The following is a 26,666-nucleotide window of genomic DNA, read 5'->3' on the forward strand; positions in this document are numbered from 1 at the left end:
CCAAAATGGATGATTTCACAAAATCTGCGATAACTCGGCCAAAAAAAATCGTAGAGACCTGTGGTTTGGCTCGTTGGAAAGGTAAAGCTTCCCTCTAGATAACCATGGTAGAATTTCCCGCGAAAATAATTATTAAAAATTCTCATGATAGCTGGAAGTTGAGAAATTATTTGGCCAAAGTTTGCTCGGTTAAGAAATTAGATGGAATTCTGCGAATAGAATTTTAAATAATTTGGTGGAAACTGTACGATGGAAATATTAATTAAATTTATTATTTAATTATTTTACTTTTATATTCAGGAGTGTTTATTGTAACTTGCAGGTAGGAAATAGGTCTCCCTATTTCTTTAAATAATATATCTAATTCGAGCTTTTATAATATCACCTACTAATTATGGTAAATACCATAAAAATATCCCACGGAACTGCATTAAAGAAATCGCAGACCAGAATGATCAGAACTATTCAACGGCGAGTGAATGCATTTAAGAAACGATTTATCCCGAGTCTGCAGAGGAAAACGTGTGGAAGTAATTATCGGGCAAACCTTGGCAGTGGACCCGGAAGAAAAAGAAGACAGGAAATGGGGGCGGGATGGGAGACTGGAGAACCGAGGAATGGTTAAGTGCAGCAAGCGAGAGGATAACGAAGCGAGGGACGGCGGGAGTATTTGTAGAATTCGTGGACGGCTAAAAAGTGAGTCGATAACGACCCGTAATCGAGTCCCTTTCCCTGAAACGGGGAAACATTCGGCCCAATTTCGGGCGCGTCGTAGACGATTGAATTAACTGCATCGAGCGCGTTTCAGGGAGATTGAGCTGGCTCTATCGTTTCGTTGGTGTTTAATTAAAAGCTTTTTAATTCTATCGTCGGACCGGCTGCCTGGAATTTAATTACTTTTCAGATGGCTTTTTAGTTTCGCGTCGCTTCGTCTTTGCTACCGCGATTTTTTCGCGTGATTTCAGCACTCGTTTTATGGGGGCGGAAATAAAATACATATATAAGTATAAAATATGAATAAATGTCTCGATCTATTTCTATAGGCCACTTACTTTTCTTGCGAACGTTCCGCGTGCCATGATGTCCCGTTATTCTGGCCATTTTGTTTGTCTGCGGCTTGCGAAATTTTCTTTCAAATCGACGATGATTTGTCACTTAAAATTTTAGAATTTTGAGAAACTCGATCGGCTGTCGCCGAATCTGTTCGACCCTTTCCTCTTTCCTCTGTTTCTAAAAACAACAAATTCGCGATTCGGTTGCTCGTTTTTCTTTCGCGCGGTCGTTCAAGTAGTAGGTGCTGAAAACGTCGATTTATTCCTCGATTAATCGAACGTAGACTGTTCGATAAACGTTTACGCGAAAGCAATTCCAGGACGGATTTAACTTAATTTAAAAATGAATTAAATCAACCAAAATTGATTAAACAGCCAACCCATCGAAACAGAAACTGCAGCACAAAATTCCAAGGATGTAAATAATTTTATTTTCTGCCGCTCGTCCAGTCTCGCTATACAATCGAAATCGTAAATTTCTCAAAATGTACAATGTGATATACACGTAGAAACGAGGGTAAAGTGTATAGTAACAAAACGAAGCCGCTAGTGTACATCTTCGACCGGGATCTTCTCTTTCTCGTCGTTGTTCGGCAATTCGATCTGTTCGACGACTTCCCGCTGCGGGTTTCCTGGATTCTCGTCGGCGCCCTCGTGCTCGCACCCTTCGCCGCTGGATCCCGACTTCCGTCGTTCGGTCACGGTCGCCCGATTCGCGTCGTTATCGCTCGACTTTGTACTGTTATCGTCCTCGTCCGTTAAATCCTCCCGACTCTTGGAATAACCGTGGTTCGCCGCTTTCGCCGTGTACGGGGATTTCCTGGACCGAGTTCGCCGCGTCTGTCGTTGCTCCATCACCTCGTCCTTGTATCCGGTGGTTCGCTTTTTTCTGTTCGTATGCTCGGCTCGTCTGCTGGCGGACTTGCGCTGCGCCACTTGCTCCCTGAAACCCATCCGGTTTTACACTTATTATACAGGTGTCGCGGATGTATTTATTGCGTCGGGTTGGCGCTTAAATTCACAAGCTTTTGCTTGAAACATATGTAAATATGAATATTAAATATAACAGAAATATTAAATATAAAGACGCCTTTAAAACGCTAAAAGCCTATAGCTAGAGGATCGAAGAAAGCACAAACTTCTTCTTGTTCCCAGGCAATTCGTGATGAGCGAGCTGCGCGTTCTTCTTCCTCGAGGTCGCGTAACTCGAGTGATAGAGGAGAGACGGTTTCGTGGCCGCGGAAGACCTTATGCGTTTTCGTGGCACCATGCGTTCTATGGACGCATCGCGACGCGGTTTCCTCTTGGTGGTCAAGGACGGGGTCGGCCGGCGTCTCTGTTCCTTTTGCTCGACGTACGGCAGATCTTCCTGGCCTTGTCTGGCCCGGCGCCGTCTCTTGCGCGACTCCGGGTTGCTTCTCCTCGACTCGACCAACGTCGGCGCGATGCGGATCATCTGCCCCTTGGGATCCGTCGGGATCAAGTACCCGGATTTCACGCCGAACGAGAGCGCCTTCCGTATGTACCTCTTCGCGTGCCTTTTGCCTGAAACGCGACGTTCGCTTTAATCTACGACCAAATTGAAGCAATACAAAAGCAGATACAAAAGCAATTCGAAGGGGCGTGAAAACAATTCGAAGCTTAAAATGGTTTTAATCGCCACCATCGGTATAATAAGTCCTCAAGAATAGCGAAGTTAGGGAATTTTGTCGACAGTGGGTTCGTACCTTCTTCGATGCCAGCCTTGATGTAGTTGTTGATGATCTGGACGAGGGACTTCTTTTTGAGCAACGCCCTCGTATTATCGATCGAGTTCGTAGGAGCGATCGGCTCCATGGAGGCATTCGATACGCTGCTGTTCCCGGAGCCGGATGCCCAGGAGCTATTTGTGACCTCCATCACCCTCGACAGGTTCTCCATAGACGTTGCCCCCGATTTTGTGTACTCGGTCCCGCTTCTGGACGCCGAGCTCTCGTGGACGAACGAGGTGTCGTCCGATACCTCCCCGAGATCCCGATACTTCCGTATTTTCTCGCGGTACAAAGCCCTGTCGTCCTTCGAACGTTTTCCACCCTTCTGGCCGGGGATCATCCCTGTCGGGCCAATCAAAATCTCAATTACCGGCTCCCCATCGCCGACGCCGCGCGGATCTCTCGCTTTTCCGAGACCGGAATACGGTCTTAAATGTTCTGAGAATTTTCAGAATTTTCTATTAGAGATTCCCTTGATTTCATCTTATTTTATACCGAACTTAACCTCGGTCGAATAACCCATTTTTATTTTTTCGTTCCAACGATTTATTAAAGTGGTAAAAATATTTTCACATTATTTAAGCAACTACAATAATAAATACTGTTAAATTGATGTTTAATTCGTTCGCTGAAAGATTTCTCCGGAGTAAAAATAAGATATAAAATAGAAATAGAAATAGAAAATAAAATAGAAAATAGAATAGAAAATTATCCGTTAGAAGTCATGTCTGTACTTTAATGCATTACTTCGTTGAATAGATCGACCCGATAAGGGAACAGTTTGAAATCTCGAAGGTATCGCAGACGTCCCTTCGCAAAGGGTTTGAATTCCGCTGGGTTTCGATCGATCAAGCGCGGCGCAAGGGAGAAACGTAGCACCTTGGTTATGTTTATCGGTGTTCAGCAGCCTGTAGACTAATTCCGGCACATCGATGGACCGATTAGTCTGCACTCGACGCGATACCTCCGGCCGCTTGCGATACTGTCGATTTGTGTACCGTGTCTCAATCGCCCGGTCCTTTCCGGTCGAGTTCCTCGGCTTCCTCTTCTGTGGCAACGCCATTGCTCGATGGCGTTCCTTCATGCCGTGTCCGACGTAATTCTCCGAAACAACCGAGAGTCCTGTGGTCGATGCCCGCGAAAAACAAAAGAACGTTCGATTCTCGGATTTGAGAATTCTTCTTCACAGCTCGATTCTCCGCTATGAAGCGATTTCAAAATTTCTCTGAACAGGGAGGCCGTGGTCGACGCGATCGCGACGACGAATTTATCGATCCCCTTTTTTTATGCCAAAAAATAAGGATTATAATTTTATAATTAGCTGTATATTTATAAAAGCTATTTAGCTGTCTCCTGTGAATTAGCCTGACACATTAGTCTAAAAATTCATATAAATCGAATATTATTATAAGTGCTACGTAAAGGTTCATAAGTGCTGGTGGGTAACATCGATGACGGCGCGGAGGGCAAAGGGTTAAGGCAAAGGATTAACGATTGTAATACCTTTCATCGATCAGGCATTCGACCATTTCTATGTCGTAATCGCGTCGACGACGGACACCGCGCGATCGGTCGCTGTTTGCGACGACTATACGCGCGCGGATTCCCCGTCCTAGACGGATGATGCTGCTTTCGAAAGGCCGTGTCGATAACGAACAGCGACCTATATTGCTAATAACGTTGCGCTACGGCCGGCGCTGCATCAAGGAAATTTACCGTGGCTTTCGCCGCGGCCGGTTATAGCTGTCACCTTATTTGTCAGGAAAATTGCGCTATTCGGTCGTGCGTCAGAATTCGCCTTGAATGCGACACGCTCCGGATACGCTGCCACAACGGCCGCCGTCCTTTGCGATCCCGCCTTTTTACCGGCGCTCCCACCGACCATACTTAACCCGAGGAAATTATGGAAACCGGACGACAATGACGACCGCTCTCGCTCCCGTTAATTAACGCGGAGGCGAGGGCAATTCGAATTCGATGCGAGTCGCACCTGTCGCCTACGCCTCGACGCGATTCGTTTGATTGTTTAGACTTGTTGCTCCGTCCTTTTTTCAGGACACGAATATGCATTGAAATTCGGCCATAGTCCCAAAAATTGGAAATAATAAATAATAATAATAATGGTAAATTCATATTAAGCACTACCTAGATATTTTTATTATTTCGATGGCTTTTAAATCGCGTCGGGTAATGGGTGAAGGTGATAGATCGACTTCTAATCTATTTCTGTAATAGACATTATCGCAAGAAATACGAGGTCGCGATTAATTCATTGTTCTCTGTAAACGAGAGCGCGAAAGGAACGTCTGACGCGAAAACGAAAAAAGCGGTGAAGCTCCGTGTTTTCTCCGGAACGTGATTCCGTAAAAAACGTTAGCGAGCTGCTCGCTTGGAAACTAATTCGCTCGCGGGATCGCGTTTAGCACGGTGGTTTTTCAAAGGACCGAAAATGATTTTCCATCGACGGTTATAGGCTGGCGGCGGGTAACCCAAATACGCGGCCGGCCGCGCGTACCTTTGGTATTTACATTAAAATATATTAAATCTGAAACATTCTCGTCCACAAAGCTTGACGGATATCGCCGTCGCTGACCCAGTTGCGCCGCGGAGAGCCGGGTTACGGCCGTCGGCCGTTGAATTTTCAATAAAGCAAACGCGTGTATAGAATGTTTTGCGCGTTGTCAATTTTACGGTTATCGGGCGGGGCTGAGCGTTCCGCGCGGCGCCGCGGCTCTAGCGCGGAAAATAAAGCGCGCCGGCGAAAAATAGAGAAACGAAAGTGGGAAAAGCGACGAGGACGAATTTCCAACGGGCGACGGACCGTTTATTCCTACGGGCGGGTTAAGTACGGAATTAATTGTATCTCATTAAAAGTTCGCCGGAATCCGCGTCGCTCCGCTGTCAACGGACACCGCCTGGGAATTTTCCCGGGCTGGCTTTAAGAAAAACTTCGTTTGCATGTCACTGACGTCTCCCTCCGAACTCCCGTTACAATAATTATTCCGCTTTTTTTTTTTGTCCGCTGGAAAATGGGGACGTTGTTTAGGGCGGCGTTGATCGTCGCGCTAAGTTTTTAATACCGTTTTCGTAATAATGACGGGGTTCGTGTAGGTATTAGAAAAAGAACTATACGACGTGAATAGAATTTTATACCTACGATTAATATGATTATTGTAATATTTTATTACAGTATTTAAAAAATACTGTATAATTAATAATACTCGCAGGTTTCAAAGACCTGTGAATAGCGTCGACTCCCGGGCCAACGACCGCGCTAAACAGCTCCCATTTCCACAGACCAAATAATTTGTTGCGAGTTTAATCCACCCACGACTAATTCACCGATTTATCTAAAATTAGATCGTCGGCCTCGCCGCGTAGAGGGGCTGGAATAAATACCGTAGCAGTTCCATGAACGCGTTTTATATAATGTTCATGGCACGCCGTCTCGCGGACTATCGACTCGTCGGCGTTTTCTCGAGCCCTTCGGAGAACCTTTTAAAGGACGTTGAATCTCACAATGGGAGGGAGTGTCACGGCGTCGACAGTCTCCCAACGGGTCGTTTAATAAGACGTTTAATAAGATCCCGGCGCGCGGTAGCTGCGACTGTCGTCAAAGAGCTCGAAATGCGACTACGACGAATAAACGAACGAGAAATAAGTATCCTGTCCATCAGCCGGCGCGCTGACAAACGTTCTCGTTAACCGTGATCGGTCCGATGTACGCGAGAAAATCGCGAAGATCGCGTTTTCCATAGTCGCGGCACGACAACGAGTTCGCCCGTGCCGTAAAAATCGGGAAATCTCGTAATTTCTTTTTCCGCGGGGCGAAGCAGCTTGATTTATACATTAGATTCCGCCGGGCTCTCGAAATTCTCCGGCCGAGACCGAATAATTTTCAGGCGCGACGAGTTTCAAAGTCCACTTGGTCCTCGGTTGAAGAGCTTAAGCTGCTCGGAGAAAGAAAGTTCGCGTTTCAAAGGACGTCTCGTCCGTGGACACCGTTCGCAGTCATCGAGACGTTGGAAACCCAGAAACACGGTTTCCGAAAGCTATCGTCGCGTCTCTGATGTCTCTCTTTTTACCTAATTTCCATCTACGTTGACTATATTTTCTCATTAGTAGAATAATAATAATCATAACAGTAATAGCGCCACGGTGGAAATCAGATTTTCGATGTCCTAAAATATAATCTATGCGTGCCAGAACGTTGCGAGAGATAATTGAAATAAATAATAGAGTTAGTACAATTAGTTGACCATCTTCTGGACCGGATAAAATTACTGTAGATTAACTTGACTACAAATTATTTCGACGATGAATTTAATCAGTAATTAACGAGCGCGTTACCAGACAGCAACGCTCCCCGTTATTACGCTTCCAATTATGATTCTACAATCCTAACCGACTAAAACGTGTAGGACAAAATTTAATAACAATTTGTATCGGACACAACGATCTTGTTTCTAGTATTGTCCAAGTCTAGTTCCCCGCGACGGAACGGAATAATTCTCGAGGAGCCTGGCCGCCGCTTTCCCGGGGGCAATAAAGCTATCGGTCGGAGAGACGGTTTTCTCGTCGACGGCAGTTCAGGTAGATCGAAGAGTAATTGAACTTGACTCCGGCTTGTCCATGTGTCGAGGATGCCCTTGAATCTCTCGAGGCAAAGTTCGCGCCACAAGTGTGCCATAAATCAGCGAACGCTTGATAGGGCGCGCCAGCCGTGAATTAATCCGTTCTATACCGTGCCGCCCTGTGTGTTCGCCAGTGTCTCCCCCATCGACGCGCGGAGATTTTTGCGAGCCCCCTCCGGCCAATATATATACATCGTCGAACAAAAATATACGATATCGGTTCGCATCGACGTTCCCCGATACTTTGGGATTTTACAAAATTCAGATGAAAACAATCGCTTCGCCGGAAATAGGCGGCCGGGTCGATAAACTTTTAGTTATTTAAAGCGCCGCTGCCCGCGAGCAAATCGACGCCGGAAAATAATTACGAGACCGTCGGTTTTGCAGCGAAGAGCAACGCGGGGTGTCTGGTTTATTCTTTCGTTCATCATTCATGGCTCATCATCCCGGCTCGCTCCGAATTTACGTGACAATTTCGTCTCGCATAATTTACTGTAATCGCTTGTCACATAGACGAGTTAGACAATTTTTCAATGATCAACAAATTACGAAAAGAATACTTCGTGTTGAATAATTCTTAGAGTCGAGTGAAAAATTGTGTCGCATAAAACCTGTATAAAAATATTTATATAAAAATCTTTTGTCCCTCGTCGCAACAAGACTCTGAATAAAAAAAGGCACTGCTCCCAACCCATTTACCTTCGCCGCGATGCATTCTCGAAAACAGCGTTATCAACGTGGCTCGACGGCGGCTCTACGTTCTCTTCGTAATGCTCGGCAACGTTACAGAATCGCGAGTAGCCGTTCGCCGGCGGTTTATCTTAACGCGATTCGAAACGAGCATCGCATCGCCGCGAAGCTAATGTTTCCCTTTCTGCCGCGGCGGTCCGAAGTCGATTTAAGAGGACGAGGAGGGTGAGATGCGTCCGCGGAGAAGACCAGGTGCCAGCGTACACGAAAGTTTGCCGTGATCGCGGAGGAAAGCAATGTCCCGTGGCAACGTCTTCCCCTCGCTCTTCCAAGGAATCGTAAACTCTGGGAGAGGGGAGGGAGGGTGTGGCGTTGTTGAGGTACGACAGTCTGGAGGAAAGCCTCGACGGAGCACAAAGAGCGGGGATCCTCCGGGGGAAACTTTTCTTTCACCGCCCCTCCCCGCCGCGTTTCTTCTGTTAAGGTCGTTCCCGGAGTCTGCCGAGTTCGGGAAATAGGTCAGCCCACTCTGCAACCCTAATGTCGCTTATCGTAAACTGTTAAACGGCGGGCGGCGGTGGCGGTGGCGTCGCGCCGGAAATCGCTCGCGAACACGAGCGCGCCCGACGCCTCCAATTTATTAAGTAGCATTCCGGCTTTCGAGCTTCAAACTCGGCTGCTCCGTCATTTTCTTAAAGCGTATAGAGACTCCCAGAAATATTCGGCCACCTTCCACTTCTTTGCATTGAAGAGAAGAAATCATTTAATAGAGCATATAGTTGCCTATGTAATTTAAAAAATAGAAAAAGACATAGAATTTTCACATCGATTATGACAATATTATTCTAGTGTCTGAATACTTTTGAAAATCGAGAAACGAAATTCCACGATTACGCAGCAAGGTCTAACGCAATTTAAATTATAATATCAATATTTTAATATTGAATCTATCATTTGATATCGAAGCTGAATCAGCCAACAAAATTATTAATAATAATAATAACGATTGTAGATTAATATTGTTTTATTACAATATCCACCTCTCGCAGAATACCAACATCGTTGAAATTCTGAGTAGGGATGGTTAGGACCGTTCGAAGAATCGGCTGCGATCCGAATTTGCATATCGCTGCGACGTCGCGAGTAATTCTGTTGCGGAAGGCAAATTCTAGCGGACCGATGGAATCATTGAACGACTGATCAATTGAGTTACACGTGTAGGCGGTTGTATGTCACTCGGTACGTGAGTAGGGTGTGCATGCTGGCGATGGCTGCACCGGGCTAATTAATCGATTCTCGACTTCTTGCGATGCTTTTCCACTGGAATCATTAATTTACAAATGTAAATTCTTGTAAGCTAATTTCCGGAGGTGGGCACTTTTAACCCTTCGCGATACATTATTTCATACGGCAGAAATCACGAGCCAGAGTCGTCAAAGGGTTAAATATGTCGACGCGAGCGATTCAAGAGACGTCAGCCATTCGAATTGATCCAAGTTGATCGGAGTATCAGGAAAAATATTGCGATCTCTTTTGCGCGACGCGATAAGGTCAATCGAATCTACGATTTTTAGAGTATTCGTCAATTTTCTTTGTTTTAGAAACGCGAGTGACGCAACCGCTGTGCATGTAGCATTTCCTCGAATCCTCGCCGCGAATAAGTGTACCCTTTCTGTTAAACAGCGACGAGGTCGCAGGAAACATTCCGGGAAGCTCTATGTTTTTCAGTTCAGTGCCAGCTCTCCCGCGGTGCCATGACTCCGGGGGGCGACCTTTCGAAGAAACCTAATTACCGCGATTAATCAAGACGACAATCTCCTAAGCAGTATAATTACAGGATTCGAGAAGTAGCGTCCTTGGCACGGCGCACAGGTGAAACGTCACTCATGCGAACAGAAATCGATATCATCCCCTCCATACGCGGAATCGAGAAAGGGAGAGGGGATGTTTGATAAATTCATAGTCGAAAATATTATTAAACAGCTCGCGTTTTAATTAATACAAACACTGTGTCGAACAGAGTGAAACAGAAATGGCGAAAGTATCGTAATTCAGGCATTCTCAACCCTGCGACATCTTTCATGCAAAAGAAAACGTTGGGAGATGATAATAAATAAATAAAAAGCCTTGTCAAAGTTTTTAGTGTTTCGAAACAGACATAAATATTTTTAAAACCTTTAAAAACGTCTGCGATAATTATTCAAGGGTTCGACTTGGAACTCTAATTATTCTTAAAAACATTTTAAATATTTTCAGAAATTTTTCTATTCTATAGAATTCTAGGAATTTTTATGATCTCGCAGGAAAGTTTAACGTATCTGCGGAATATAAATATGTCTGATTATTTTCGCGGAGACATGGTCCACGTGTTTGCGCGCATTCGAAACGGCCGGTTAATTAAATCCACGGGGGGGGAAACGATTCCTTAGGGGGTTGGTGTTCCTGGCAGCGAGAAGACACGCGTACTTCCACTTGCGCCGCTTTTGTCTAAGGTAACGATATATGAGGCCTCGTTAAAGGTTCCTCCGGAGTCTAGACACTTTGATGATGCTCCTCGCGTGCAGTTTGTATTTCCACGGGCTGTTTCCTGGGCGCCGTGAAACCGTAAGCGAGCCACTTTTCGGGGCCGGGAGACGGTCGCGATCGGCCGCAGAACAAGCCTTTACGAACTCGAACGAGCTTGTCAAGCTCCTCAAACTTTTCGGTAACAATCTAACTACACCGTCCACGTGTCTCAGCATTTTCAACGATGCATAACAATTTTCAGAAGAATTTCTATATTTCTGAAACATTTAAAACGCTCGTTCCAATTATTTAAAGAAAATCGTTCGGTGTTGAACAAATGCGAGAACAGCTTTTAGAACCGACCGTAGTTTCTTTCTCAAGCGGAGCGTAACTTTTGAAAATGCAGAAACGTAAGAGGGGCCGAGTTGCAGAGAGCCGACAGTACCGGAATGGTTGCCGTGTATAAAGTAAGAGAGTCGGGATCCCATTAAAACGGCACCGATCTCGGGAGAGTTTTTGATCGATTGGATCCGCGTTCTGGGTTCATCGTGCCGCCGCTCCGCGCCGCGCGTCCGTGTTCGGAAGGCTGCGCGCGGTTTTATCGCGGTTACAAGTCCCAGAAGGAAACGTTTACGAGCCGTAGTTACTCGAGGCCGTTGGAAATAAAAGGCACGGTTCCCGTGATAACAGACCTTTCCCATGTATCGTTAACCGGCGCCGTACGTATGGGAAATCTATATCCGAAAAAATACGAACCGTCTCCGCCCGTATTCTTAAACCATGAACGTCGAACGTTTCTCGCCGATATCTCCGAAAACTGGCTTCTTTATTGGAGGACCCTGCCTCGAGACCCCTCGAGGAATCTGCTCGCTTCATTTTAATCTGCTTTATTTTAAAAGCGCACTTTTTTTAGAAAAATCAGATATTTATTATATATTAATTATTATTATTATATATTATAATAGAATTGCACTATGAAAGCGGAATGATATAGATATGATAGGGTAAGTGGAATTTCCATAACTATATATCTCGTACACACCACTGGATTATTGTGGTGTTATAAAACAATCTAAAAGATAGTAAATTCGCATTAACAATAATACAAAAATAATATCACGATAATTCATAATATCACGAGAATCGAATTGGGAAAGTTTGCTGCCAGCTTCGGAGATATATATATATATAATACTATACTATACTATTCTGCAAAGATAATAAAGTGGAATACAGCCACCGTTATTAAATCGCGATCTCCATAATCTGTAGACCTGTGTAGCACGTAAACGACTGTCTCGAATGAATATTCATGAGAAAGTAATGCTGATAAATTTAATCCTACAGCAAATACTAAGGTAATCGTAACAAAAGCCTGGCTAATAAAACGCTAATAACGTCGTAAAATTAAGTTAACACTGAACGCACCGAGAGGACTGTTACATCGTATAAATTATGAGACTATATTTTCTCAGATCTTGTACTACTTATACGAATATCCTCGAATAAAATTTATAATTCCAGATTAAAGGGTAATTTTTCGTTGAAGCATATTCGTGATCTCAATATTTTAATATTATTTTTCAAGTAATAAATAATTCGAAACGATTCGAAAAGTAAGCCTAAGGGTGTGCATAAAATATCGTTGCTATATCCAACGATCGTTTGAGTTTCTCCGAACGGTGCCAGAGATTCCGGTTCCGTTCGCCTTTGTAAATTCGAAACGGCACTAATTGCAACGGGTGAATATACCCGGCGAGATCACGGGGGTCATTATGCAAGTTTTCCCGAGAATTGTAAAGGCGGGATCCCCGTTTCGGCGAAGTTGTAATTGTATTAGAATCCGCGCCGCAATCGAGTGTGTACCTGGGCGGCCTGGATGAACCTGGGATTTATCCCTTCGTTACGAATCGATAACCGGCGCGCGCGTGTGTGTGTACGTGCATAATAGCGTGCGGTATCTATCGAGCAGGTATCAATCGTGGCAGGTATCGTAGATAAATTCTGAGAATAATGACGACGCGACGCCGCGCCAGGATTAATCGTCGCGGTCGCGTGTTGTTGGCCTCTTCAATAATACTTGCTAATGCGTTTCCGATAATCAATCAAGCCGCGCGGGGTCGAATCTGCAAAATTCGGTGTCATCGAGGGCCTGGGGGAATCGATCGCCGGCCAAGCGATTAATTCGACGAATTAATCATTATACGTTACAAGAGCCGCGTCGACGCGATCGCGCGTCGGCTTTCGTTACATAGAAATCACCGCTCCGACATTCAACAATGTAAATAACAACGGCGCGCTCCTCGTTCCGGGGAAATGATTAGCAACGCAAAATTAATTTTCCCTCGGCTGTCAGATTTCTCGAATCGGAAGGGAAATCGATTCCCTGTAATTTACGATCTCTGGAAGATCGCGCGGAATTGAACGGTCGCTAATTGCCTCGATGTTAATGGGTCACCTTGTCGAGAATAAACTCGCTTTAATAATAACCTGATAATAAATACACGTAATAGCTTATCTAATTGCGAATATAAAGAGAACGGATTGTGCAAGCTTTTGAGAGATCTTGTTGCTGGAATATCCACGAGATTACGTGCTTTTGCCGTGTATCTTTCAAGCAGAAGTTATTCAAAAAATTTGCATTTTTGTAGAATTAAATGTAATTGCTTTTATGGAAGTTGACTGTTATATTACGTTGAAAATATAACTTATAAGTCGACTTAACTATAAAATAGTATAGTGCAATGAACATGAAATGAATAACTCGCTCGCGGTAAGGAGGGTTGATTCCCTCAACAGCGAATAAAATACAAGAATGCTTTAATCAAGAAAGAACGTTTGAAAAAAGTCGCTCTACTGTCCTGCTATCCGAAGGGACCCTTCCCGGAGTCGTTTAACAGGTTGAACGCCGTTTAAGCTGGCCCGGGAACAAGGGAACTAGAACACAGAAGCAACTCGATTAGACGCGGTCCATAAAGTTATACTCGAAGCTCCATCGAGTGCCAAGTTCCAGTGCACCAATTATTCTTGCCGTTCGAGAGCCCTGTGTCGCCTCGGCGCAGTCGTGTCGGAAGGGTCAAAAGGTCCCGCGTGCGAAATCTCTCTGCACAAAACTCTCTGTCGGTAACCTCTGTAGTCCGAGTTTATCGGTTGCTGCCGGCATCGATTTCCCTCGACATGGACGCGCTGCTATGTCAGAAGTGAAATTCAGCAAGAGGAACGTGAAAATCCATCGGTTACTCGGCGAGCCGGCTTGTCTGATCAGTGACCGACTCGTTCCACTGTACCTCGCGATCGCTGGCCATCCAGCGTTACCATCCACCGGGTTGATACCGAAGGGGAGCACGGCGCAGCAGTTTCCACGTCGCGTATCCCGGCGCTGCCGTCTGATCAATACTTCATCCGCCTGGCGTGGGGTGCTGCTGTCAGCGTGGTGGTTGCTGGTGGCGTTCGTGGGGCTCGTGCACGCGTCTCGTGGTTTTGCATCGGGCGTTCCTCGTGGAACATGTCGCGTGCGAATCGATAGCGTTTTTTTTCGGGAAAACGACGATGCACCGTGTCGAAAGGCAGTGGCGCGAGTGACGAAACGGTGAGAACGAAAGGAACGCGCGATTCCCGCCGCACAGGAGAAAGGGGAAAGCGAGAGAAAGGGAGAGCGAACGAGAGAGAGAAAGAGAGAGAGTGAGAGAGAGCGAGAGAGTGATTATATACCGAGAGGGGGCGAAGGGGTCGCGAGCGTCTCTGTCTCGGGGTGGTGCCGACAAAACTCGAGGTGACAGTCTCGCTGCCTCTGACAGACTGCGAAGATGAAGAGGCAGAATGTCAGGACCTTGTCGCTGGTAGTGTGCACGTTCACGTATTTGCTAATAGGGGCGGCGGTGTTCGACGCGCTCGAGTCGAACACGGAGAGGAAACGCTGGGAGTTTCTCTCCGGTGAGTGTATTATTCGGTTTCTGGTCAGACTGTGCCTGGCTTCACGTGTCCCGAGAGTGTATCATGCACGGGGTGTCCACATTGTTCGGGACCGCGGTCGTAGAGCCGTGTGTCGGGGGGGAATATGTGGGGCCGAATCGTATCGTTAGCTTCGTAATTCTCGTAAAAATATTACGGGGGTAGATGTGTGCGATGCATCGAGTACCGAAACGTCTAGTCAGAGGTACAGTGAGTTGTGCCAATGCCCATAAAGCTTCCCAAATAAGCACTGGACCTCTCAGAGATGTCCATTTCAGGCCCGAACAGCTGCAAATTGGACATCTCTGCGACGTCTTGTTTCAGATGTTAACAGAACGTTCGATTTGAAATGTTGTTAAGACATCCAATAGAAGACGCTTCAAAGAAGTCTTCGATTGTAACACACGACATTTCTGAGACGTCTGTAAGACATTCAAGACCTCTTAAACACGACCTCGTGCTATCTGGGATAGGCTAGAGAAACGTAGAGACTCGTTTCGAAGATAATGCGGCGTCCTAAATATTAATTATTTCATCTCATCGTTAAGATAAAAAGAGTAAACTATAATAGACTCGGTACAGATAAAACAGAGTGGAACTGTCCCTGAACAAAATTCATCACAGCAAAGAATAATCTATCGAATTAGCTGAACTCTTGTCAGAGAACATAACAAGCAATCCTGATTCTCAATTAAATAATTGTAACTCACGGTAGAGTCGCTAGATCGAAGAAACTGATCGAAGTAAGAAAATTAACGAATTGAAAATTAAGGAACCAATTGCAAGGAGAGAATTCGCATGAAGTTTGCGCTGACTATTAACGTGCCGAAGTAATGGTGCACGTTCTGCTTCAGAGGTACGCCGGAACATGATGAAGAAGTACAACATCACGCAGGAGGACTACAAGATGCTCGAGATCGTGATAATCGAGAACAAGCCGCACAAGGCTGGTCCACAATGGAAGTTCGCGGGTGCCTTTTATTTCGCGACCCTCGTGCTCGCTATGATAGGTAAGTGCGACGACGGGCATAATCGTTGTGTACACGCTGTACGCGGCGCGCGGTGTGTGCGATCGATATCAAGGAGTCGACCTTGAAATTTCACGCGCGCGAAAATCTCGAACGCGCGTTCTGCGATTGTTCGCGTTCACGCCGAGATAATCGAGCCATTTATCTCGAGAATAGTCCAAGTTAATTTAACATTTACATCTCTGGTTTATATGTAGTTAGGAGATATAGAAAATATTTTAAAATTTAAATAAATCTACTCTTCCATTATTTATGCTAGTCTCCGTTATATCTAGAAACAGAATTCGCTTTTTGCTTTTGTATTCGATCAGTGATTTTGAGTCAACGCTAAAAATCGTCACAGAATTTCCAAAAGAATTTTCACATTACTAACCCCTTGACAAATTCTACAATGGCTCATGAAATGAACGACAAACTCCAAGACGTGATTGTATGTCAAGGGGTTGAAATTAAGAAGAAGTACGACCAATGATCAGAATGGTATGGTAATCGTAAAGATTAGAGTATCTCGGTGAGAGTGTTCGTTTGCGTTTCGAGGATACGGGCATTCGACACCGGTGACCATAGGCGGCAAAGCGTTCTGCATGGCGTACGCCATGGTGGGCATCCCCCTCGGTCTGGTGATGTTCCAAAGCATCGGTGAACGTCTGAACAAGTTCGCTTCCGTGGTGATCAAACGGGCGAAGACCTATCTGCGATGCAAGAAGACAGAGGCGACGGAGATGAACCTGATGCTCGCGGCTGGCATGCTCTCGAGCATCATAATCACCACCGGCGCGGCGGTGTTCTCGCGCTACGAGGGATGGAGCTACTTCGACAGCTTCTACTACTGCTTCGTCACGCTTACCACCATCGGATTCGGTGATTACGTCGCCCTCCAGGTACGTCTACGCCTCCTCCATTATTCTTACCGATTACACTAGCTCTTTAATCGTAGAACAACTCCGCGGAGTTGCTGAAGATCTCACAACATTTTCCGCCCCCTTTGCGCGGTGGTTTTGGATCACAGAATTTAGAAAATTGTATAACAGCAAATATCGGTAAAAATAACTTTCCTTTTGAATAAAACAGTGATCTAACGAGGTGTAAAAATTGTTGCAGAACGATCACGCGCTTTCGAACAAACCAGGATACGTGGCCTTAAGTTTAGTCTTCATACTGTTCGGCTTGGCCGTCGTGGCCGCCAGCATTAATCTGCTCGTGCTGCGCTTCATGACAATGTGAGTACTAAGGAAACTAATATAACCATCGTAAATACTTTTGAGCAAAAATTCTCGAAAGAATCGTCCACCTATTAACGACAACTTTTCCGTAAAACAGGAACACAGGGGACGCTCGTCGCGACGACAACGAGCTGCAGGTTGCCTCGCATCATTTGCTGACCCTGGACGGCGAGGTGGTGGCCGTCAACGGTAAGCTGCTGGCCGGCCACATGGCGCTGGTGCCGGACGCGGACGATTGCGTGAGCGTGTGCTCGTGCACCTGTCTCGGGCCGGCCACCTCGGAGCTTCTCGACCAGGGCTACCAGGGCTACAGACCTCCGACCGCTGCCAGCCTTCGCGTGAAACGCGCATCCGTCTGATGGAAGGAGTTCCGTCGTCGCAGTTTACGCCGTCGACTGTCGAGGGCCAACAGCAGGGAGCTGCTCGGCATCGACGTGTAAAAACGACCCCGTGATCATCCAAACCACCCTCAACCAACCCGCACCACCCCCGAGCACCATCATCATCCAAGACGATGCGGACGATATTCTGTGACCGTTCGACGAACTGTACACTCGAGTCGATGAGCTTTTCGCTTCGACAAGCACACCGCGCGTTTCAAAGACGTCCGATTTAATTGAAAAATATTGAAAGCATAACAAATAGTTCAAAGATATGTTTTATGTTTGTTAAGTTTATTTATGGTTTAAGGCCAATTTTTATCGCGGTAAAAATGGTCCCCGCAGTGTCCTTTCATTTGGCAGCGTTCTACAGTAAATTCACTTCAATTGTCACTCAACTTCTAGACAAAAATTGCCAACGCTATAAAAACTCTTCTTCCCAAATTGTTCATTTTTCTTCGCGAAGAGAAAGAAAATTACAGAAAATTTACTGTACGCGAATTCGAAAATTAAAAGCACCTTTTTGAACCTCTTTCGAACGAAGAACCAGAATTTTAAATTTCATTTTGGATTAGCCAAAGGCTCGGCGCAACGTCCAGCCAGGCTATTGTCCACCCGGTGCTTGTCTAGCCTTTCGACGAGAGACGTCGTGGCCGCGAGCAGCCCGCACGCGTTCAACAGGTGTCGAGAAAACGAAGTTAGAAAGGCGAACAATAGACACGTGAACACAGTGCCGGGGCTCGGGGTTCCTCAGTCAAAACTCATCAACTCGAGTATCGCGTTCGCGCAACCCGTAAGATTCCCTGTGTGGTAGCCCGTGCAAAAGGTTGACCGTGGAAGGGGTCAAGGATGCTTTCGCGCACGGTCGTGTTCGTTTTTGAAGACGTATTTTGGGAGGTTCGTGGAGAAATTTATCCCGAGGTGAACCCGCGGAGAGAGATCGTTTTAGGGTCGCAGTCGTTTAATCCGTGTTATGATACATATATGAACCAAGTGGAGCCAATCGAGGGTTTCTATGCGATTTTGTAACGATTTCATACGTTTCGTATCGTTCCAGACACTGGTTGCCGTTCGCTGTAAAAAAAGAAACAGAAAATTGTTCTCTCCGAATCGAGATTGTTAGACCGGTGGGCAATCAATGGCCTCCTAACTGCGATTCGACGCTTCTGTGATTCTATGCAGGGTCTAGACGACTTACAGTCCTCGCGCGACAAGAGAGCAACTCTGTGCTTACGTTCCCTCTCTTAATAGCTTCCCCACTCTCATGGCTATCTCGAGAGCTGCGACAGTGGAGCAGCAAGAGGGGGAACACCTAAATGAAAAAGTGCCTTCTTGTCACGCGGGGACTATAGATTGTCCGCGGAAACGTAAGCGAAATTGTTTATTTTCTTTGTGATAATTGAGTACGTAACGCGTAATTTTTCTCACTTCTTCGTCGGCAGTAGTAAGTAATATACAAATGGCCATTGATTATACACCGGACTGGTATTATAATCATATCTAGCCCATTAATTGTCATCGACGAATTTAATTAATAATTCTCTCAATTTATAAATTGTAAAAGTAATGCGATTATTTTATCTTGGAAGACGGATTTTGGTTTTGTTTCTGTTAGACGACTCGTAGATATATTTGCAGAATTCATTTCGTTTTCGACGATTTATATTTACGAGCGATGAGATTTAATGGGTTAATGAACACTCTGCGAGAAGAAAGTATTTCCAATTCGACAAGCTGTTCGCGACGGAGTTTTGGAAGGCAGCGGAAAAATACGATTTTATGGTGGAGTAGTGCCTAGTAATAATAAATAACCAATGTTAGGGAACATCGTTGATCTGGTTTTTACAAAATTCCATCGGACATCCCGCCAGACTCGGTGCATACAGGAACCGTGCTAACAATGTGTGTTGATGTGCCCTTCGTGGTCCTTGTTAAGTAAATTCCTAGAGTCGTTGATAATTCATGCATTTAAAAATCAATGTGTCTCAAAATGGTATTGGAAATAGTTTTAATAGACGATCGACGAGAGCACAGAGAACTTTGGCAAAGCCATCAATTTTCTACGACGCATCAAGTATTTATTAAGTTTATATTAATATATATTTATTCAATTTAAATATTTATTTATTTATTTGAGATATATTCGATTGAATTTAATTCAATTAAATTGAATAGGTCTAGATTATTTATTAAGCAATTTTGATAATATTATTTACATCTGTTCGAGGTTCATTTTTTGGTAAACAATTACCTTCAGTCGTACAATGATTAAAGGTATGACGTTATGCGAGAGTAATCTGTGCCGTCGTTCCTCGTGAAAACGGCGACGCGCTCGCCTGGGTGTATCCAAAGACGGAAATTATTTATACAAATATATTATGCATACGGCAGAAGAATTTTCTGACCTCGATAGCGTGATTGTTAAATATGAATGCAGATCGATGTTTGTACTAGTACGTCACTGTAACGCCATGAAAAAAAAATATAGTCGTCGACCGGTTAGTGCGATTTTGTAGCAACGCAAACATTCATAGACGAGAAAGTTTCGTAGAGGAATCATCGTGACGACAGTTTTCAATACCGCGAATCAATTGCCCCATTGGTATTCCGCTTAATATTCAATTATTCAAATTAAACATTCTTTATAAAATTCAAGGATTATATTTCAAGAAATTTAATTGAAGAAATATAATTAAATCGGACAGAGCCAGTGACAACTATGCTTTTAAAATTGATCTCCAAAGTGATTAAAAATCATTCGACTTCTTCGATTATTTCGGAAAAAACCCCGATGACGATTATATTCTAAAAAAATATATCGCGTGCCGCGTGTTACATTGATTCTTCTACGGCAACGAGACTCGACGGTGGCGACGTCTGAGGGTCGTATTTTTTTACTGGATTAGAGAGTACGTTAAACGACAAACAGAAATATCCGGGAAGACTGATAACTGAGGTTAACTTAAGTGGGTAGTTATATTTTTCACGTGTCAAACGGAGACCATTTTCTAGCTGCGCTTTTTGAGACCCCCTCTAACTGGAGAGCAGCGCAGGCAAGCTCCCTTCGCGGGGAGCAAAACCCTACGGATAGTTACGAAATGGTTCCTGGATATTTTCATTGTTCGATACGTTGGTAGAAGCCTCAGGCGCTTTGAACACGTTGACAAACCTTAGACAACAACCGTGGGGAAAAATCGTTCGCCCCGACCGGATTTCCGTGCACATCGAATTCGGACGATTCGAGGAAAAGGGGGATGATCGTGCCCGTAAAAATCTAGACTAAAATTTAGGCTCGCAGTCGAACAATTCAGTTCACACCATTAGTTTGTATCCGGACAGCTTTTATACGACCGACGTATAGCTCAATTTTATATGCCATAGGATGCATGTTATAAATATTTTGGCACTTTTCATAGGCTCGTTTTTCAGGTAACGAGACGGTTCTCGAGCGTTCAACGATCACCAAGTATAATTAAGCAGACGATCGAAACCAGTTGGAGGGTTGAAACGATGATCGATAGACTGCGGACCTTTTGGAGGAAATATCGAAAATCATTCTTTTCGTCTACACGTGAAATCCGCAGTCTACGTTGTACCCCCTGATCGCAGCCTAACGCTTCGACTGCCGTGGTGCCTACCCTTAATAAAGTCTTTCACTAATTTATAAAAATTAAAAAAAAAATTCTTCTGTTAACATCGTACATATATTTATTCAATTATATAAACTGTGTATAATTTCGCAAAAATTTTAAAAATGCAAGAAGATTAAAATAATATCGTGCATTTCGAGTTTACAATTTTTATCGTTTGATTCAACGAATCAGCTTATGCAATTTCTGGCGATTGTGTCATGGCAGTCGAAGCGTTAAACACCCCGGTATTCCGATTCGTGAATTACGATAGTCGATCCATGTGATCCATACACGCACAAAAGCTACGCCCCCCCGGTTCGGTTTAACGTAACCACGAAGTCGCGTCCCGTGCATCCCCATCGAACCATCGTCGCAACACGCACCGCAAACAATAGAGACGTATACGCATACGTACGTACTTTCGTTCATACATAGACGTTCATTGTACCATAATAACCAGGACGTGATTGGATATATTCTTGATCGTCGAGAATTTTTCTAATAAACAAACCAAACGCAGGCGCCTCTCTCTCTCTCTCTCTCTTTCACTCTTCCTTTCAGCCCCTATTTTCGTCGAACTTCAAACCGGTGCTCGTTTCGCAAACTTCAAGCAACGAGAGCTCCGAGATTTTTATTGAAAAACGATAAAACTAAAGTATAGAGGCATAAAACTGATTTGTCGGTAGAGATATAATTACAGAAGGATTTATAAGGAAGCTATCGGTGAGACATGGATATATCGGACCATAATTGCGACTTGAAAAGAAATTCAGACGAGTTGCGTTTGTCCGCATCTATGGTGAAAGGCCATAGGTTCAAGTTTCAAGACAAAGTGAAGCGTATGTTCAATGTCAGCGTGAACACGCCGAAAACGCATATGTACCTGGACAGCATGGCCGCCACGTTGGCTGAGGGGAGGAGACACGCTGCTCTTCGATATTGGTGGATCATCCACCCTTTCAGCAAATGGAAGTAAATAATCCATCACCAAATTGTCAAAAGCTGCAGAACGATATTAGCATCTGGTATAATAATTAATTAATTAATTCATAGATTCATATGGGACATGATCATGCTGGCAGTGTACATGGTCGCTTTCCTAACGATCCCTTTTTACGTCTGCTATATCGTGATGAGCCACGACGCGATTCGCGTAGACAACTTCAATGTCCTCCTCTATGCGCTATGCTGGGTGGACATAGTGATGACTTGCATAACTGGATACTATAACAAGCATCAGATGCAAGTAGAATTGGACCCTCGGATGATAATAATGTGAGAGGATCGTTAATACTTTGTAATTAATAATTAAAAATAATACAGGGTGGGGGTCTGAAAAATTAGAAGCACCTTTTTTCAGTGAAATACAACATTTTAGGTTCTTTCTGTTTCTATATATCCCTGCTTTTTTTTATTCTCTCCCAATTAGGAATTACTTGAAGACATTTTTCCTTTTGGACGTTGTTACATCGTTGCCATGGGACTACCTTACTTTGCCATGGCGTTATCTCCCTGGGAACAGTTCCAGCATGATCATCATCTTGTTGAACCTGTTACCACTTTTGAAACTGTTCCGCTATCCTCATATGATTAACAATCTCTTCGAATTGTTCACGGTAAAATATCAGTCTCAATATTTTAAATATTTACGTATCAACTCTTACGACTCTTCTTTTTGTTCTATGATCGCTTGAACACAAATATCCGAGTTAAATTATCATTACAAATATTATTAAAAAATTTAGCATTTCTGTTCCAGTACTTGGGGGTGATGCACTTGTACTACGAAGTATTTACAACGGTATTACTGGCTATATACATTATGTTCTGGAGTGCTTGCCTCAGCTATTTAATCCCAGCGCTTATGCTGCACGTGACCGACACCACACCCAAGGTATGTAAATCATTGACGCGGTTCAGAATTAGATTTTTATTAGGCGTTATTTTCGACCGCAGGACTGCGAGGAGTGTTGGATGACGGGGCTAGATCACCAATCCATCGGCGCCAGATTCCAGCACGCGTTCTTCATGGTTGTCGAAAAGGTCTCGACCAGTGGCTACGGCTTGTACATACCAATCACCGACGGACACCTGATACTGAGCAGCTTCCTCATGATAATGGGCAGAATAATCGATTGCTACATCGTAGGTGAATCCATGAAAAATCATATACGAAAAATACAATAAAAATTCTAGCTGTAAAACCTCGATAAATTTATAAGGTTTCGCGCGCCGTAAAAATCCATGGTATTATTCAAATATTAATTCGTGTTGTAATGCATCTACATTCGAACGTTGCAGTGATGTTGATACAAATCAAAGCGCTGGCGAGCCAATCGAAGTCGAAGTTCCACGAGATCATAAATCAAGTGATCGCCTACACGATACAGAAACAGTTGCCGACGCACATGAAGAACCGTCTTCTGAATTACTATAGGCATCGATTTCGGTACAGCTACTTCCACGAGAAATCGATATTGGTGAACCTGTCAGGTGATCGAGAAAACTTCGAGGACATCGGACAGGAGAATAGAATTCATGAAAATTCGATCTGTTCTGGAATTTTCAGAGCAACTCCGAATGGAAATCGCGTTCCAATCGAATCACCGTTTGGTCGAGAACGTAGCGATTTTTAGGGCGATGCCGAAGCACGTGCTGCGATCGATAGTGCGAAACTTGAAGTTCGAGCTGTACTTGCCCAACGACGTGATAGTGAAAGCCGGCGCCCATGGGGACTGCATGTTCTTCATATCCGCCGGAACCGTCGCTGTTTTAACGCCGACTGGAAAAGAGGTGATCTGCGACACCAAATTGAAAAACGATTGGAAAAGAAAAATAAATTCAGTCGACTGAATATAAGAGAAATACAATTTAACAAATTTTTAAGTTTACGAAATAATTTTCAGTTCAAAAATCTGGACGCCCATTGCCGAGTCTTTTTCTACGGTTGAAATAATTTTATAATCATTTTTGATGCATAAACGCAAGGAGTATTCGAAGATAAATAATTATTTAACAGTTTTGGTATAGAAAGAGAATGTTTAAGAATTGAACAAATGATCTATAGATCTGTCATTTGGACGACGGAGCCCATTTCGGCGAGGTGGCGTTGCTGGTGCCGGATCAGCGAAGAGTCGCGAGCGTGATCGCGATCGAGGTGTGCGAGGTGTACCGCTTGGATCGCAAAGACTTCCGGAAGTGCATCGCCGTGCACACGGAATTGTTTGCGAAACTCGAGAACATCGCTTCGGAGAGGATCCAAAGAGCCGTGGACATCGAGGAGCAGCACAAGCGATATTTATTGCGCAATTCTTCGCACGATCAGGCGCGTCATTTATCTATCGAATAAACGTCGCCAATTAATTGTAATATTAATTCAGTATTAATTCAAACATTCGACACTTTGCTCAAGTGAACTGAATTCCACTACAATAATTGTTCAGTTTTGGTTCCGCTAACATTTTATGGAAGCATAATAGTTTGCGTTAACTTTTAAGAGATATTGTAATTTAGAAAAAGAGAGAACAGTATTTGAAAAATAATTTTAAGGTTCGCGAACGAAAAATAATGTTAGGAAGATTGAGATCTTAATAAATAAGTTATTACTAAGATGATGATGTGTAAAATGGCCGGCTTATTTAACACGTTTGTTGTCGAATAATAAAAAATTACTCCACGAAGTCAAAGTAATTTTGTCGATGGAATTGATACTAGAGAATTAGCGTTCCCCTCAAAAAATATTATGTTATCCTTCGACAGAATAAAAATTACTGTATAACAGCACAAAAATTACTGTACAACAGTACAAAAATTACTATACTGCTAAAAAGTACAATAAACAATTTTCGACATCTGAGAAACAAAATAATAATCGAGTAGATTGTTTAACCATATATTTAAGGATCTTATATATTATTATTGTCCATACATTGTTTGTATAGTAGCATTCCTTTATGTCTACCTTTATTTTATAATTATATATATATATATATTATATTATATTATATCATTATATTATTATTTTATATTATTATATTATATCATTATATTATGCTATTTTAATCGTTACCTAAGATACTTACAATTACAAATACACTCACTAACATATTTAGCACTGTCGCAATAATCTATGCACGTACAGATAATACACTGGAGATATGGATAAGTAGATTAATTAATAGTTTCTCTCTTCGTCGTACGTCTGTGTATTCGGTTTTCTCTCTCTACCATTTTTTGGCAATTCCCCGTAAAACGCTTAGAACCTTTCGTTGGTATTCGCAGCGATGATCGCGGGCATCGTTTCGCACGTTTTCGAAATTAGTCTATAGAAAATCTACCTAGTGACCGTAGAAAACTAATCACTGACAATGGTTCGTCGGAGTCGGGGGAAACGGAAGGGTTATTCGATTGTACGCGAGGTGTGTTCCACGTTGTTCTTGTTATTATTATTATTGATGTTGTGCAGCGCGGTATTATTTGTATTATTCTTGCTGTTCTTCTTGAAGTTACCCTATGGGAATCAGAGGGGTAGTTCAAGCCCCCAGAAACAGATTCGTCAATTCCTCGGACAATTATTCGTTACATCCCGTAGAATATGGTTCCCAAGACGTTTCAAAGCAATCACTGTTCGGTGTCCCGTGTAAAAATTACATTTACCCTATGGGATTTTATATTTACATTAGAAATCGAAGGTTCGCGCGCGCGGCCTAGTTGGTCTAATCGATTCGCTATCAAGACAACCGGAACTGTTCGCGCAGCTCGGGCTACTTGGAACGGAGCGAACAGTCCCGTTGCAACTATTACTAATCGTTGATATAATTCATCGATCCCGATCGCGTTGTATCGCCCTTCCCGCGATAGCGCGCCGTCGACAAGAGCTGCGAAATTCACGAAGGGTTGAAAAATAGGAGGCGGCACAAATTAATAGTACTTTTCTAATATTTAATGCATCGTTGAATAATTTGAAAAAGACCTTTGCCGACGAGGATTTAATGTACAGTTTAATTCTTCGAGGAACATATTTAAATTTTTATCGTAAAAAGCCTTGGTTGCACCGGGGGATTGAAGGAATCGAAGACGATACTGTCGACGCGACACTGTCACGGGGAGGTGGTAGAACGGATTCCCGATAGGCGACGAGCAAAACTATCGAACGACCATCCACGATCATTTCCACGAACATCGATTCGTCGACCAGGATTATTAATATAATTTCGCCGGTCCACGTGGCTCCGAGATATGTTTGTCAACGATTAATACGCAGATAGCGAGAATTATATACATCTCTAGTGTAAACGGTCGAGTGGGTTGTACAGGGGGCATTTTACATACATAAAATCACACGGTAGAAATATAAATTATTTCCTATAGAATAAACAGGATCTACTACTGAAGTTTCGACGTACGCGCGAGCTGCGGCGCAATAAACTCGGTTGTTTCTTCTTCCCTTCGATTCGAGAGAGAGTCTCAAACACGGATTCGGATAACAGTCTCAGCTACCGCCCCGATATACGCCGGTAAATTATGTCAACTATTTATACATTCGCTAGACAGTCGTCTCGTTACGTTACAACAGATCCGTTCGAGTCGTGTAAATACCTAGTTTGGTCAGATCTAGAAGAGTACGGGGGACGAAGAGCGCTCTATATTCCGTTCGCGATTCGTCCGGACGATTCCTTCGAAACACCGTATACCCCGGCAACATATGAAACGCTTTCATTGATATGCTTTTGGTCAGACGATTGTCCTAATCACGAAAATTCTCACGCTTTCGCTATCAAACAAATCATTCTTTTTCTTCGCATTTTTCTTCTATTCTTT

General features: G+C 43.8%; 4 protein-coding genes across 6 annotated transcripts in view; 2 read left to right on the forward strand and 2 right to left on the reverse strand.

Moving 5' to 3' along the window:
* Window positions 1-1,101, reverse strand: part of LOC144470813 (uncharacterized) — a 3,126-nt gene extending 2,025 nt beyond the window's left edge. The window contains exon 1 of the mRNA XM_078182357.1: window positions 1,053-1,101. Coding sequence (XP_078038483.1) covers window positions 1,053-1,101 — 49 coding nt within the window. The remainder of the gene's footprint in view (window positions 1-1,052) is intronic.
* Window positions 1-21,356, forward strand: part of Task7 (TWIK-related acid-sensitive K[+] channel 7) — a 55,868-nt gene extending 34,512 nt beyond the window's left edge. Inside the window, exons 1-5 of one of the 3 annotated variants that reach the window (XM_078177024.1) lie at window positions 14,084-14,565; window positions 15,438-15,593; window positions 16,149-16,492; window positions 16,713-16,831; window positions 16,932-21,356. In XM_078177024.1, coding sequence (XP_078033150.1) covers window positions 14,439-14,565; window positions 15,438-15,593; window positions 16,149-16,492; window positions 16,713-16,831; window positions 16,932-17,193 — 1,008 coding nt within the window. In that variant the 5' untranslated portion in view covers window positions 14,084-14,438 and the 3' untranslated portion in view covers window positions 17,194-21,356. Of the gene's footprint in view, window positions 1-14,083; window positions 14,566-15,437; window positions 15,594-16,148; window positions 16,493-16,712; window positions 16,832-16,931 lie in introns of those variants that run through there. The other 2 variants (XM_078177032.1, XM_078177041.1) reach the window with 2 other exon arrangements.
* On the reverse strand, window positions 1,599-3,887 carry LOC144471178 (uncharacterized). The gene is made up of 4 exons (XM_078182999.1): window positions 3,683-3,887; window positions 2,780-3,145; window positions 2,192-2,597; window positions 1,599-1,995 (listed from the first exon to the last, which is right to left on the reverse strand). The coding sequence occupies exons 1-4, from the start codon at window positions 3,885-3,887 to the stop codon at window positions 1,599-1,601; spliced, it is 1,374 nt and encodes a 457-aa protein (XP_078039125.1).
* A 220-nt stretch (window positions 21,357-21,576) lies between the features above and the next one.
* Window positions 21,577-24,474, forward strand: LOC144470823 (potassium/sodium hyperpolarization-activated cyclic nucleotide-gated channel 1). Its single transcript, XM_078182369.1, has 8 exons — window positions 21,577-21,818; window positions 21,900-22,121; window positions 22,276-22,462; window positions 22,606-22,740; window positions 22,803-22,995; window positions 23,148-23,339; window positions 23,416-23,639; window positions 23,914-24,474. Exons 1-8 carry the CDS (start codon window positions 21,577-21,579, stop codon window positions 24,193-24,195), a joined length of 1,677 nt encoding a protein of 558 aa, XP_078038495.1. The 3' UTR covers window positions 24,196-24,474.
* Window positions 24,475-26,666: the final 2,192 nt, after the last annotated feature.

The sequence above is a fragment of the Augochlora pura genome, chromosome 1 (assembly GCF_028453695.1).
Source record: "Augochlora pura isolate Apur16 chromosome 1, APUR_v2.2.1, whole genome shotgun sequence".
NCBI lineage: Eukaryota > Metazoa > Arthropoda > Insecta > Hymenoptera > Halictidae > Augochlora > Augochlora pura.